The sequence below is a fragment of the Rutilus rutilus genome, assembly GCF_951802725.1.
Source record: "Rutilus rutilus genome assembly, chromosome: 7".
Taxonomy (NCBI): domain Eukaryota; kingdom Metazoa; phylum Chordata; class Actinopteri; order Cypriniformes; family Leuciscidae; genus Rutilus; species Rutilus rutilus.
The window spans coordinates 12,165,661-12,181,751 of NC_140221.1; the positions used below are offsets into that span (position 1 = coordinate 12,165,661).

At 37.6% G+C, this 16,091-nt stretch overlaps 2 protein-coding genes across 7 annotated transcripts in view; one reads left to right on the forward strand and one right to left on the reverse strand.

Moving 5' to 3' along the window:
* Positions 1-12,628, forward strand: part of cldn15b (claudin 15b) — a 35,769-nt gene extending 23,141 nt beyond the window's left edge. Inside the window, exons 1-5 of one of the 3 annotated variants that reach the window (XM_084414867.1) lie at positions 1,292-1,383; positions 4,403-4,567; positions 6,713-6,794; positions 7,016-7,126; positions 7,417-7,669. In XM_084414867.1, coding sequence (XP_084270993.1) covers positions 1,377-1,383; positions 4,403-4,567; positions 6,713-6,794; positions 7,016-7,126; positions 7,417-7,537 — 486 coding nt within the window. In that variant the 5' untranslated portion in view covers positions 1,292-1,376 and the 3' untranslated portion in view covers positions 7,538-7,669. Of the gene's footprint in view, positions 1-1,291; positions 1,384-4,402; positions 4,568-6,712; positions 6,795-7,015; positions 7,127-7,416; positions 8,067-12,330 lie in introns of those variants that run through there. The other 2 variants (XM_084414869.1, XM_084414868.1) reach the window with 2 other exon arrangements.
* naa38 (N-alpha-acetyltransferase 38, NatC auxiliary subunit) lies at positions 11,241-15,467 on the reverse strand. 4 transcript variants are annotated; one of them, XM_084414873.1, is made up of 3 exons: positions 15,255-15,467; positions 14,825-14,993; positions 11,241-11,667 (listed from the first exon to the last, which is right to left on the reverse strand). In XM_084414873.1, exons 1-3 carry the CDS (start codon positions 15,297-15,299, stop codon positions 11,552-11,554), a joined length of 330 nt encoding a protein of 109 aa, XP_084270999.1. In that variant the 5' UTR covers positions 15,300-15,467; the 3' UTR covers positions 11,241-11,551. The 4 variants fall into 4 exon arrangements, with proteins under 4 accessions (XP_084270999.1, XP_084270997.1, XP_084271000.1 ...); XM_084414871.1 differs by having other exon boundaries at positions 14,807-14,993; positions 15,255-15,406; XM_084414874.1 differs by having other exon boundaries at positions 15,198-15,395.
* Positions 15,468-16,091: the final 624 nt, after the last annotated feature.

Sequence of the window (16,091 nt, forward strand, 5' to 3'; positions counted from 1 at the left end):
AGAGGGGGGCAGGAATTTTTGAGGGGTGGCAACATATGGCAGACGTATATTACTAGACGGTATTACTACTCTTACCAATACTCCTTATCGATCCGATACTTTAACGGTATTATTATCGGTTCTTTTTGTTAGCCTATATAAAAAAAAAAGGGGGAAAAAATTATTTAGAACACAATTAATATTGCTTTATATTTTGTAAAATGTAAAATAAATATCTATAGCAAAAGAAAAAGCAATGCTTTAACAAAACAAATAAAACATGTATGTTATGCAGAAGGGTGCAGGCTTTTGTGTTTTATATTCAGAAGACATAGGACACCAAAAACAAAGTACAAACACACGGTCAAACAAAAAAAGTATACAATTAAACAAATATTCAAATTATATATCCATTGCTTTAATTTCAGTAATGTCTACTGACATATGGGATAAAAAGACATCTAATAAAGTCAGATTTAAGATAACACTGCATAGTTTATCATAATAGATTAAAGCTTATATCATTCAAGAGCTGCGACTGATTTTCTCTTTGCCTTTTGTTGTTTGATTCACATTAATGGAGCAATCGTCAGCAGGATTATTAGACTGCTGCCTCTTTAAGACCAAATGCAGATCTAATCATTATTACGCATCATATTTTCTCCCAACTATTAACGCCCATACTTAATCCTGTTGTATTTGTTATTTCCACAGTTGTAACCTGGTTTCATTGCTGTGATATCTGAGAGGAATTGGATTTAATAGGACTGCTTAGCTAATCAAATGATCGATCTCCTAACTGGCACTGTATTGTGTGTTGTAACGTAACGTCGGCCGCGTAACGGCGACCATCAGTAAACGTTATGGATACAAACAATATTTAATATTTTTTATTAAGCTGTTCTTGTCTTCACTAAAGGCTTAGGCTTATCAAAGGGAAGAGTGCTCTTACAAATCACGAGGGAGCGATTTGACCGCTGATTTTGGCTAACGTAATAGACTCGCTGTTTTTGCTGATGCTGAATCGTCTTTACTCTTTAGCATACAATACATTCATTACAAATGTAACTTTAAGTTAAACGTGTGTTTAAACTACACCTGGGGAAACTCACTTCACCTTCAGAGGCTCTGGGGCAGCTCAGTCTCTCCAGTCGTGTTGCAGGGCCACCGCACCGCAGCAGACTCGCTGTGTGTGAGCCAGACTGAGCGAACGCCGCTCTGCACGCAGGGGGGAGGGGCTAATAATACATTTAAAATTTTAAATTAAATTGTTCACTTTTGGTAAATGTATTGTTTAGTTCACTGTTTTGAGAAGCTCGTGGACATAGTGGCGGGTTGTTTTTACAAGTACAGTTTTTGGATCATCAAAGTTAGGGGGGCAGCTGGGAGATCCGCCCATGCCTGGTAAGATCTTTTTTATTATTTTTTATAATGATAATGATTGTGTGTTAAGCGTCTGCGACTTACTTTCACTTTGATTTGCGATAGTTTGCACGTTGGCTTGATGAATCGATGCTCAGCTGCGGTGCCGGTGATGAGTGTTCCAGTAGCGTCGTCATATATCTGGCAATAACATGCTCTCACACGTTTTTTTTTATTTTTTTTTTTTAGCATTTTTGGGAGGAGTACAATTTACATGTGTGGTTTCAACAACCAGATGCATTTATACTTGTCCAGTTTCGTCTGGAATGCGTCTCAGACCTCCTCCTGAAGTGGTTTGAGCGATCGGATTCAAATCCGTCTCGAATGAGTTTCGGAGGGCATTTACACCTGGTCTTTTCACGATCGGATAGCTATCCGATCTGAGAAAACGCATGAAGTGGCCAGGTGTAAACAGCCCCCATGACAAAAACATACGCACGAAAGCCGAAAACAAACGCTGGTTGGCCTCTCACATCCATAGACAGTATATAAACGCTCACGTCCAAATTTGAGGAAGTGGTGGGGGAAGTGACGTATGCCGTTAAGCAGTCGAATTTTGTAGTTCTTTTTGTGCTCGGGTTACTACCCGAACCCCGAAGTTACATAGTGCCAGTAAAAGCGATACAGACCCCGTCAGGCTATGGCAGACGTGTCATTCAACCTATTGTAAGTCGATGTACCATCACAAGGGTCTTGGAAATATATTATGAAGGTTGAAAAGCTACACAGTGTTCCTTTAACCACTAATTCTTCACATGCTCGTCCATGGGCAGTGAAAAAAAAAGGCTTTACCTTCACTATAGAGCACAACGCCATCTTCTCAACATGATGCTCTCCAGTATCCACAGGAATCAGCTTTAGGTTTGAGGGCGTTCAAGTTTTCCCTGGTGTCTGCGCGTGCAATAAGGGGGCGGGCAATAGACTAATGTTTCGTCTTGACGTCACAACGAAACGGCTTATGACTCGTTTGAAAAACAATTCATTTAATTGACTCAGAGTCGACTCTTACTTTTGAAAGACAATAACTTTATTTCTGTCAGGACCACTACCGTCAAATATGATTGACAATTAGCATACAGTTTGGATTGGCGGAATGGTTCCGTTCTGGGCGAGAACTCCCTGCGCATCCATGCAGCCTAGCATGGATAAGAGCAGGGAGAGCAGCAATAATCCCCCTTGGGGTAAACAGAACAGAACCAACATGAAAATTTGCAAATATATTTAATTCAAGATTTAAAGTACAACATTATTCAATAATTATTCTGATTCAAGGGGAATCAGAATGGCAAATCCTGACTGGGCGAGAGGAGAAGCTGGGGATGGAGGAGGGTAATTTGCTCCTGAGAAACGCGATAGCTGCTGATAATACTGAAGGAGCTTATATATGTATACGGTGATAGGTGTCGTATTCCTATAGGTAGATGTGGATCAGCTGAGGGTCAGCTGATGCGAGCTTGACTAACGTGACCTGCCAGAACTAACGCTATGCTTGATATACGGTGCACTTTCAGATTTAAAACTTTGCAGGATGTTTTCATTCACTTAGAGCTATGTTACACACTACATGAAAGGTCATTTTCAAAAATCCATAATAGGGGCCCTTTAAGCAATGATCCTGTTTGTAGACTTCAATTCTGCTTTCGACACCATCATCCCATCACTCCTCCAGGCTAAATTAAAAGATTAACCCAGCTCTCTGTTCCTAGCTCTGTCTGTCAATGGATCACCAGCTTTCTGACAGAAAGACAAGATGTTGGACGTGAATTTTCCCAAACAGGACTGGGATGTGTGCTCTTCCCACTGCTGTTCTCCCTGCACAAAAATAACTGCACTGCTAAAGATAATTTCTGAAGATTGCAGATGACACTACAGTCATCGGCCCTAATCCACAATGGTAACGAGTCTGCATACAGACAGAAGGTTGAACAACTGTCTGTCTGGTGCAGACTCAGTCATAACAACCTGGAGCTGAACACGCTCAAAACAGTGGAGATGATAGTGGACTTCAGGAGGATTCACCCCAGCACTCCCCCTAATCACCATCATGAACAATAATGTGGCTGCCATGGAGTTCTTCAAGTTGCTGGGCTCTACCATCCCTCAGAACCTGAAGTGGGACAATCACATTGTGAAAAAGGCCCAGCAGAGGTTGTACTTCCTTCACCAGCTGAAGTTCAACTTACCACAGGTGCTACTAATGCAGTTCCACTTCAATAACTGGTTTGGTTTACCTACCAAAATCAGACATCAGAAGACTACAGAAGACAACCGAAGGACGGTTGCTGAGAGGATTATTGGTGCTTCTATGCCCACCCTCCATGAACTGCATACATCCACAGTGGAAAAAAAAGGGCTCAGAAAAATCACTCTGGATCTCTCACATCCAAGCCAACTTCTCTTTGAACGTTTGCCCTCTGCTACAGAGCACTGAGCACCAGAACAGCTAGGCACAAGAAAAGTTTTTTTCCCCCAGGCAATCTACCTCATGAACAGCTAAATGTTCTCCGCACTGTGCAATGATAACCATGTGCAATTCCACTTACATTTATTTAACAATACCCCATCTCTACTTATTTCACTCACTGTTAATTGAGCAATTTATTTATGACTGTATTTGTTAATCTTTGTTAAAGTTAGCTAATAAAAATACAACTGTTAATTGTTTGTTCATGTTACTTCACAGTGCATTAACTAATGTTAACAAATACAACTTTTGATTTTAATAATGTATTAGTATATGTTGAAATTAACATGAACAAAGATTAATAAATGCTGTAGAAGTGGAGTTCATGTTAACTGATGTAGTTAACATAAAGCTAATGAAACCTAATTGTAAAGTGCTATCTTTAAATCTATTCTATTCTGTTTGTATATAGCACACCTGTACATATTAATGTCTATTTTTTATGTATATACATCTTATTCACATATCTTTATTTTTTTATTTTACTATTTGTGTACAGCTGTCAGACTTGTAACTGTTCCTTCTCTGTTTTCTCAGGTTTAATCCAAGCATGCCGTGCATTAATGATCACATCCATTGTGCTAGGCGCATTCGGGCTGGTGGCAACTTTAGTGGGTATGCAGTGTTCCAAGATAGGAGGGGAGAATTACATAATGAAGGGTCGTATCGCTGGGGCTGGAGGCGTCTTCTTCATACTGCAAGGTAAGAATGTCACCAAGTGATGTCCTTTACTGTCTTACCACCTGTCATATACAGTAAAGGAAATCAGGGTAAAGTTAAAGGGAGAGTTCACCCAAAAATGAAAATTAGCCCATGATTTATTCACCCTGAAGTCATCCTAGGTGTATAGGACATTCTTCTTTCAGACGAATACAATCGGATATGGCTCTTTTTTCTACCAAGCCTTATAATGGGAGTCAATTGGAATATTTTTTTGGAAGTCCATCAAAGCGCATCCATCCGTGATAAAAGTGCTCGACACGGCTCTGGCATATACTTCCAAAAATATATACCCATTATAAAGCTTGGGAGAGCCAGGACATTTTTTAATATAACTCCGATTGTATTTGTCTGAAAGAAGAATGTCATATACACCTAGGATGGCTTCAGGGTGAGTAAATCATGGGCTAATTTTCATTTTTGGGTGAACTATCCCTTTAAGTTTACCCTGATTTCCTTTTAGTTTGTTTCCTGTTTTTCTTTTATGTTCCCATGCTGTCTAGAATGTTTTAATTTGTTTCCATAGCAACTCATTGTGTGATTTGCTTCACCTGTTCATTATTGTTTAGCTCTTTTGCTACTCTGTTTATAGCTCTCAGTTTGAGTTGTTCTTGGTCTGATCTTGTCTATATGTTTAGGGTCGATTCTCCTGCATTCCAGAAATCTCCAGTGCTCCTGCGTGTTTTTTTTATTTGGTTTATTGTTAAATAAAGTGACTGCTGTGTATAGATCCTGCCTTACTACTCTCCTTGCTGCAACTAACTGTGACAGTCAGGGCTAGTTTTTATCATTTTTACTTCAACCAGATGGAACTGGATAATATTCTGATTGTTCCAAACCAATCTGACTTCTGACCTATAATGCTGCCTGAATCATAATCATACACTGTTCGTTCATTGGCCAGAGGAGAACTGGCCCCCTGATTGAGCCTAGGTTCTCCCAAGGTTTTTTTCTCCATTCTGCCACCTGATGGAATTTTGGTTCCTTGCTACTGTCGCCTTTTTCCACCTTTGTTACCATTGGCTTGGCTTGCTTAGTCGGGGACATTAAATTTAACATTTAATTTAATATTCAACAATAATATTGATCTGCCTGCATTGACACTATTATACAAGAACTTAACTGAGCTGGACGATGACACGGTTTACTCTAGAGTGGCTATATATATATAAATTAACTTTTTTTTAAACAAAAATTAAACATCATTGAACTTACTTAAGCTGGACTGTGACGTTATTTTCTTCTGGAAACAAACTTTTTTGCATTGTTTTCCTGTTATCTCTGTGGAGCTGCTTTGAAACAATCTGTATTGTAAAAAGCGCTATATAAATAAGTGTGACTTGACTTGACTCAAGTGAATATATTGAGGTACACTGCACAGAGCATTCAAAAGCATTCAAGAAACAGTTTTGACCAACAGAATTTTTTATTTAAAAAAAATACCCGACCAAACATTTATGTGAACTTCAATTTCCCTCTTGGTTAAAATCTACCTTCACAGTCTTATTGAGTCTTGTATGTCAATTTGCCATTATTGTGTTTACCCAACACAATCTAATCAAGAACTAATCAAACAACAACTTTGGAGATTAGAATTCTCAATAGAAGTCCTCATGTACTTGATAACTGTCAATGTTGTTTTACAAAAATAACTGCTTAACACTTTACAAATAGATTAAATTTGATAACTTTAGTAATTCATGAAAACTTTAGTTAATTCATTAGCTACCATCAGCTAACAATAAACAATATTTTTGTATATTGGATTTATTACTCTATTTATAAGTGCAATCTATATACTATAATAAACTATTCATTGTCAAAAAAAAAAAAAAATCCTAATACATTAACTTATAAAAATTGCAATGTTAAAAATATATTGGTATATGTAGAAAATAACATTAACTAAGTTTAGTAAATACTGCATAAGTATAGTTCATGATGCCCTATGCGTTAATGTTAATGAATTAAACCTTGTAAGTGTTACTAGGAACTATTAAGATTATGCTTTCACAATATAAATGTTTTCAAAATAACCTTTGATTGACTGTCTTGGAAAGGAGAAGCATAGGTAATTTAAACATTGGTAGTTTGTTTATAGAAACAAAATTAATTTTCATGTTTCAGGTCTGTGCACGATGATTGCAGTGTCTTGGTATGCTTTCAATATCACTCAGGAATTCTTTGACCCACTTTATCCAGGAATAAAGTAAGTGGAAAGAAGAGTTATTATCTTGGTATGTAGAGCTATTAGAGAAAATATTTAGAACTATTTCATCGTATTTGGAGTTATCTAATTAAGCAATATAGCATGAGTAAGCTCACTTGTACAAACAGGTTTGTGATTATGTTTCAGACAATATTGGCCTGTCATGTCGCAGTCTTGGAATGCCTCTACTGTGTAATGTTAGATGTGTCCTGTGTGTTTAGGTATGAAATCGGAGAAGGGCTGTACATTGGTTGGAGTTCAGCCATAATGGCTTTATGTGGCGGCAGCTGTTTGCTGTTTTCCTGTGGACTGAGCAGCCGAGAGGAAAAAAAGTGAGTTTAGTATGCAACACATGCCCTGTTAAAATGACACTTCATTCACTAACCATTTCAGCTATCAGTAACCTGCCTGAGACATTTTCAGGACAGTGTTTAAATGAGAGGTGACTTTTAAAGGACTGAGTTAGAGGAAGAGCTCAATCCCTTGGTTTGTCTGTTTGCGTCCGCCGCGGGGCCCCTAAAGCGCGTTGCATTAGTCCCCTAAGTTGCACCGCCCTATGGACGGCCCTGCATCAGTTGTTTTTAAAAAATGTCTGTGCTAAATTTCTATTTTGTTTGCTCAGATCACATCTTCAGAACTTCAGATCCTACTCCTACCAGCTTCAATCCAGACATATGGTTCAAACTGCCTCTACAACATCCCATGTCCCTTCCAGCCAATATAGACTCAATGCATATGTTTAATGCTGGGAACACACTACACCATTTTCAAAGTCATTGGAACGCTGTTCTTCTCAGACTACATGACTATCTGGGGTACCATTTAGGTGCTATTGTGTGCACAATACATGACAGATCGGCGACAGGGGTTCACGGTTCAAACTGCCTCTACAACATCCCATGTCCCTTCCGGCCAATATAGACTCAATGCATATGTTTAATGCTGGGAACACACTACACCATTTTCAAAGTCATTGGAACGCTATTCTTCTCAGACTACTATCTGGGGTACCATTTAGGTGCTATTGTGTGCACAATACATGACAGATCAGCAACAGGGGGTCACGCATTACACAACTTTTTAATATAAAGAATCGCCGACATCTCTCCCTGGTCTCTGTCTGAACAACCAAACACACTCGAGAAGTGATACAGGAAATAACGTAAGATCAAGCATGATACAGGAGTTCTCGCGTGTGAGTATTTCTTCCTGTTTAAAAATGGTAGCCCGCAAGAAGCTGTGATACAAGTTATCTGTGCGCTGATTAGCAGCAAAAAAAAAAAAAGGACAGAACTGTTGCTTGCAGAAGCCATGACTCTTCCCCTCCTGAAATTTCCTTTAGCCTGTATCCTGGCAATAAGTTGCTGCTAAAATCGTGCAGTGTGTAGCTGGCAAAAGGAAGGTAATAAATACATGGGATCAACAAAGTCAAGTAACAGACGTCACAAAACACATAGAACACAATGAAATACCCTTTTCTATGCAGTATGGTCAGAATCTGCTGCAAAGCAGAAATGTCACATTTCTTATGTAAACAGTCTTAAGTTAAGTTTACTGTAGAATGGAACCATGTACAGTGGATATAAAAAGTCTACACCCCTGTTAAAATAGTTAATTTTTGTGATGTAAAAAATTAAATAAAGATAAATCATATCAGAACTTTTGCATGTTTAATGTAAAATGGTAACCTGTGCAATGCCAATGAAAACCAAAGTGATACATTTCAGAGAGAAAAAAAAAACGAACTAACTGCATAAGTGGGCACACCACTGAACTAATCCTGAAGCCCCCTCTGATGTTATCACATCACTGTTTGGATAGGAGTTTATCAGCTTGGCACATATTGACAGGAATATTTTACCACTCTTCTTTGCAAAAAATGTTTCAGATGCGAGGACATCACCTACACACAGCCCTCTTCAGGTCCCCCCACAGATTTTCTATAGAACTCAGGTCTGGACTCTGGGTGGGCCATTCCACATTAATCTTTCTTTGGTGAAGCCATTCTTTTGTTGATTTAAATGTGTTTGGGATCATTGTTATGCTGAAAGGTGAAAGTTCTCTTAATTTTCAGTTTTCTAGCAGGCCTCAGAAGGTTTTGTACCAAAATCGGCCGGAACTTGGAGCTATTCAAGATTCCCTCCATCTTCACTAAAGCCTGTGGGTGCTTCTAATTTCTTATTTGTGCATCCTCATTTCCTTTCCTTGCATCTCAGCTGGACTCAGCTGCGTCATATCATTACGCCTGCTGCACTCATGGTATGGCAGCAAAGTTTCTTGATTATTACGCAGGAATGAGAGTATAGTTCCTAGCCATATCAGCCTAGAAAATCGCAACTTTACATTTTCCGTCGGTCTTAGTACACGATGTAACTACAGAAGAGTCAAGTTTTAAATAGGAAAAATATCGAAACTCTTTGGTAAATTTTTTGAGAGAGATGCTAATGGTCTTGTCCGATTCATTGATCTATGCTAAGCTATGCTAAATGTGGTACCGCCAGACCCGGAGATTGGCTGAATGGATTCGAAAACGGTAAACCCCAACTGTTTAACTCTGGGGGAGTTGTAAAATGAGCTTATTTCCCAAAAAAGTGGAGTATCCCTTTAAGAATGATACCCAAGTTTTTAACAGTGGCAGATGGAATAATTGATGTAGCTTCAAGGTCAAGTGTGGGAAAGTCATGTTGTTAAAGATAGTTATTTAAGAATTTAATAAATAATAAAGATAAAGCAAGATGCCCTGTTGATATATGGTTTATTTAAACTGCAAAGGTAAAGCATAAATTAAAATGATTGTGACAGATGTGAAGGGGGAGGAGAATTTATACGTGCGTCTGGTTTCTCGACAAGAAAGACTTCTGTATAGGATACACCTGTGCTTCCTCGCTCATAGCTCCTCTGGAAGCTTACTCGCTCCTTGTTCCTCGCCTCCTTGTGATGCAATTAGCGAATTGAGATGTCCTTTAATATGGCTGAATTCGATCGGTTTCCAGGTCACAGGCTGGAGGGCAGAGGAGCGAGGAAGCATCAATTTCAATATTGAGAAGCAAAAATATTTTTTGTGAAGAAAAAAAATCTGCTCAAAAGCACCACCACCATGCTTCTCTGTGGGTATTTTGTTCTTTTGCTGATGTGATCTGTTGTTTGTTCACCTTTTTTTTTTTGGCCAAATAATCTTGCTCATCTAACCATAACACATTTTTCCAAATAGTTGACTAGAAAGGTGTTTTTACAGAGTTTTTAGACAGACTTTGATATTTTTTGTCAGAAAAAGGCTTGGGTCTTGCCACCCTGCCCCACTGTCCAGACAGATAAATACTGGAGTTAGCATCTCTTTTTTTTACATTGCTGTAGGCCACTTGACAGGCTCCATGACCACTTTTCTCTTTGTCTTATCAATTTTAGAAGGAAGCCCTGTTCTTAATAATGTCACTCTTGTGCCCTACTTATTCCACTTGTTGATGACTGTCTTCACTGTGTTCCATGGTATATCTATTCTAATGCCTTGGAATGTGTTTGTAGCCATCACTTGAGCGATGCTTTGTAAGCTCTTTGTGGCCCATGGCTCTTGTAGCAGCACGCAACTAAGAACATGTCAGAATAATCTTACAAGAACTGCTGAGATTTATTTGAGGTCACTTCAGGTGAAGACAGGTGTGCATTATTTCACATGAGCTTGATTAGTTAATTCTTAAGACAGCCACATACACAATTATAAAATGGTGTGCACACATATGCAGTTAGGTTAGTGTTTATCCTTTTTTTTTAAATAAAATATCTTTGTTTTTCAGCAACATTGCAAAGTCTGTAATTTTTACATTAAATGCATAAAGATTTTGATATGATTTATCTTGCAGTTTTTGTGATGTAAACCAGGTCTGCATACTTTTTATATCCACTGTAAACTAAACAAGTTATAATTGTATATTTGGTCAATGATAAAAGTATTTGCATGCAGTAAATAATTGTTGTGTACCAGAATTTACAAGAAAAGAGCAGTGAGATTTTGATAATACTAAAAGATACTGTATATCTTTTCATTTTACATTAACTTGACAATTATATTGGATAACTACATAACCAAGATGTTATTTAGTCAATATTTTTCTATATCCATAGATTAGTTAATATGTTGTTACAAATAGATATGAATTCAGTACAAAACTAAACATTTCCTTTTAATTTTGTAATGTGTGTATATATATATATATATATGTGTGTATATATATATATATATATATATATATATATATATATATATATATATATATATATATATATATATATATAATTATTTGCAATCTCATAATTTTAGCACAGTTGAAATATGCCATTTTGTTTATATATGTGCAATAATAACATGTAAAAGAATAAAGTCTGTGAATGACCTCTGCTGGTGATATGAGGTTATGAGGAAATATTAATAAATAGTGCAATGACATCATACAAATATCAGATTGATTATTAAACTCTTATTGAAAACTGGCAATGTCCATAATTACATATACAATGTGCACTGCTCACAAAGAAGCAAACACACAAGCAAAAGGGTACAGTTTACAAGTCACATTGTTATTCATTATTTTTGTTAACAACCCACTGTGTATTGCATTTCCCCCCCCCTGAAAAAGCCTATTGGGTTACAACTCCAGCTCTAGAGGATCTTTACTGCCATCTCCGTAGTTTCAGACACAAAGTGTGCGTGGAAACTACATTCTCTATAGTCCATATGGTGACCCCAAATGTCTCTAAAGTCGTCAGAGTCCATGGGTGGTGGTCTGAAGGCTTTCAGATTCCACTTCTATAGAAACCACATGATGGCCGGGGATCATAGCCAGTCCCAACACTCTGGGCTCACCTTGTGAGAAAGAATCTGTGGAAAAAAATATACATATTTATTTTTTTCTTTTAACCATGGTACTGAGGAGACATGCATGGTTTTACCTGTGACTACTATCAATCAAGGGCTGTAGTGTCCCAACTAAGTGGTGAATTTTTTCACACAAAAATAAAGACTCATAACTCCAAAACTATAGCAAGGAGAGCAAAAGGTAGGTATCGTTTGATGTAACACTTTTCAAATTTTTTGAAAATATAAATTACATTACATTTGTACATTCTCCTGCTGAGAAACTGAGAAACTATATATGAATATATATATATGAATATATATATATATATATATATATATATATATATATATATATTGTATATCTTTCTTATTTGACATGCAATAACTCAGGAAGAAAATAAGGTAGGAGGAAAATTGTGAGCTGTACATGTGAGCTGCATCTGGATTCAATTTGGTGGAGATTGAGTAAAGTAATCAAAAGTTACAGCATTTGTAACCAGGACCTTTTTGTTCAGTCCTTGATGGGAATTTTTTTAATTGTTCCTCCATGAGGAATATCTTGTGATCAACGCAATAGATTGTTAATTTTGGGCTCATTTTAATCGTAATAATATACTGTAAAAAATGATGTGCCATTATTAATGATCTGTGAATGTTTCATGAGCTGTATGAATTTTCTTACAGCTTGGTGGTGCAGTACACTCCGGTTTAGAGGGACTACTCAGCACTCGTTAATCGAAGTGGTTAGATGCATTAGAAAGCTAAATTTCTAAGCTTTAAGATACCTATTTTGTGTTATTTCGCATTGGAAAACAAGCACGGATGGTTCCGGGAACATTGGAAAACACATTTCATCCCGGAAAGATGAGAGACATGTTTTTTTAGCCAAGTATACATCAATTCGTGAGGAATATCTCATGATCAATGAGGGGCCTTTGTAATCGTGAGAATCTGCTGTCAATAAAGATGTTAAATTTTCCACAATTCATGCATGTTTCATGGAGTTATGAGCTAAAACGTCACATCAGTGCACCATCTATATACTTCGTTGGATGTGCGCCTGTGCAGGTTGATGTGTTAGAAGTCCATGACGAATATCTTTAGATCTGAGTGATGGATTATAGTAGGGCTGCACGATTAATCGCAATTTCCATGTAATCGCACTTAAATCGAGATCGCTTATCGCGATTTTAAAATCGCAAAGGCTGCGATTATTTTTTATGCGCAGTTTGTCATTGATGTACGGCTCTGTAAACGCTGCTCCATCTGAAAGCACTGTGAGTTTGAGTCACTTATAACGTGCATTTGAAAAAAACAACACGAGTCAAATATCTTTCCAAACACGATAATCATTTATGAACCTCGTTTTAATAACATGCAACATTTAATAACATGCATTTACTCCAAACTCACTTCATAAGGACAGTTGAGCTCCTCCTTCTGTGAGATGATGAGCTTCTGACACAGAATAAGGCAGTCGTGCATTTATAAGTCATGTTTAATCAAAGCGTTTCAATCTTCTGACTATTCAGCTACAGCGACAGGGATTTCCTGGAATGATGCGCCGTTATTGTACTTCTGCGGCGGGGCATATTTAGCGTGTTTGTGTGAGAGCGCCCTGTGGTGTTCAAATGGGGCAGTGTTTACTACCGATCAGCCGCACTCCACTGACAAGCTGCGCTTAAAATAATCGCAGCCTTTGCCAAATCGCGTGCGGTTTTATTGCGATTAATCGTGCAGCCCTAGATTATAGTGAGTTTGGGCTCTTTTTAATCATTAAAGCAAATAACTCAGCACTACTTAGGAGTTAATCATTATTCATTTTTTCGCAGCTAGGTGGCACCCACGGGCGCCGGGCGGTACACTCCAGTTTAGAGGGACTACTCAGCACTCATTAAGAGTTGATCAAAGGGGTTAGATGCATTAGAAAGCTGAGTTTCTAAGATTTAAAATGATACATATTTTGTGTTGTTCCATAGTAATTTGATTATGATACTGCCAGCGGTACACTTCAGGTTTAAGGGGTTAAAAGCACTATATAATTTTTTGCCACTAGAGGTCGTTTATTCAAAACAAAGTCGTAGCTTGATGACAACTTGATTTTGCGCAATAGTGGGAGTTGTTGCATTCACCTCTACAGCCAGTGGAGAATACGACGGGACTCGGGCAGGAATCATATTCATGCATAATCGGTAATGTATTAAAGATTTATTAACATTACAAAAGCCGTTGGAGCGATTGCTAATGAGAGAAAAGCACAACACTCAGCTCGAGAGAAGTGGAGATTTTATTATGCCACAGAAGCTTCCGCTTTTTCCGCAGCGATGTTTTATCATATTAGATCCATTTGAGTGCATGCTGAAAGTTGTTATAATGCTACTATGTGCATTTGCTCAGCGGCTACTATATGAGACACTGCAGTGAGCTAGATCGATATTAGGCATGGTAAATATGGTACTCGCGGTACATCAAGAAACCGAGATTTAGGCCTAAACAAAAAGACTAACTGTGTTGAGCTGTATAACAACGAATAGTTTCGGTCAATAAATGTATCCAAACAGTTGCTCACCTGTCTAATAAAACACATAATATATTAAAGCGCCTTTGATGTTTCCATGGTTCCTACAAAATAAAACCGGAAATCGAGGGTAATGCGGGAATAATGCCATTGATAGGCGACACACGGACACGGTCCGTGTCCTGGCTAAAACTGCTTATTTCTCTGGATTTAAACATTCTTAGAAACATTTGGGATAATGTAAGTACATAAATCAACAAAATAAATAACATACATTGTTCTAGTGGTTTTTGGATATTTTGATCCAAAAATCTTACATAGTGTGTCTTTGATAATTACAGTTGTTATTAAAATTCCTGACAGTATAACTCGTCACCTTTACTTATATAGCGCTTTTTACAATACAGATTGCATCAAAGCAGCTTCACAGTGATAACATGAAAATAATACAACAAAGTTGCTTTCTAGAAGAAAACTGCGTCATCATCCACCTTAAGTAAGGCAGATTAATAATATTGTTGAATATTAGGCCTAAATGTCCCCAACTAAAGCAAGCCAAAAGCCAAGGCAATAAAGCAATAGTTGAAAATAAAGTGACAAGAATAATAATGATTAAGTGTTGATAAAGCATTAGGTGTGTACCTGGGGTGCACTGGGTACCTGTGGATTTGAGGAATTCTTGTGCAGATCCCAGGATGACGTTGCAGTCTCGGTCTGTGCACAGGAAGAGCCCCACCAGCGTGCGCCCGTCTGTCATACGAATCCTCATGCTCTTATTGAGGAGGTTCTCCAGCTTGCACCGAGCCAGCGAATAAGTAGACTCGTCCACCTGAGACACAACATGTTTGACATCAACAAACAATAGGTAAAACATATTGATCCAATTCAATAGGATCAGAATATTTAGCCACATATAATTGTTCTTTTCAAAAAAGAATCATCTATAATAAGGCAGATCATTTTGAAAACATAAAGTATTTGATTAAAAATGTGATCCTAATAAAGGCACTGACAAACTAATCATAGTGCTTACTAGCAATAGCTTCAGCGCTAAATATTTCACTGGCTCCATGTGACAACATATTCAGACCTCAGTTTGCATTTCCGTGCCGTTCTCTTCGCTCTCTGTTGCCATTCGAGCCTTTTTGGTATTGAAATTTTGTATAAATGGGAAAGAGATGGCGAGAGTTACTCCAACAAAGATGTCTCTTCTTCAGGTCCGAAGTCGTACAATCTGCTGTAAATATGACGTATGAACAAAGTAACAGCGCCCCAGGTGAAGTGGCGTGCACATTGCTGTTTCGAAGCCCGCGCGCTATAATGACGTCTGTTAAACCGTTTAAAAGAATACATTTAAAATTATATAATCAAGAATTAGAAAGGGTGAAAGATTTTAACTTTTTTGGATTATGGTTAAGCCGTTTAAAGAAAAATGTAAAATGATATAATCAAGAATTAGAAAGGGTGAAACATTTTAACTTTTTAGGATTAAAGTTTGAAGAAAAAAAGTAATAGACAAATGTAAGAAAATATTAAACGTAATGAGGTGCTTACTTGGAAGTGAATGGGAAGCAGACAGAATGGCTTTGAAGGCCATATACGTGGGACTAATTAGATCAATACTAGATCATGGATGTGTGGTGAATTGCCAACAATTCAGCATGGATACTTCCTGACGCTACAGTAGATTTCACAATATTAGAAAAGAAACAGGGAGTCTATGTTCAACTCACATATCATACAAGAATAGGCTACATTGGTAATAATTACCATGGTTATATTCAGATATGTATGCATCAAAGAATTAAACTGATAGAATCAGAGTATCATTTATTGTTCCAGAATTTAATATCAGAGTGGGGAAAGGATCAATGAAGGATTGTCAGTATACACAGGGGAAATGCTTGCATTTTTGTTAGCATGTGGA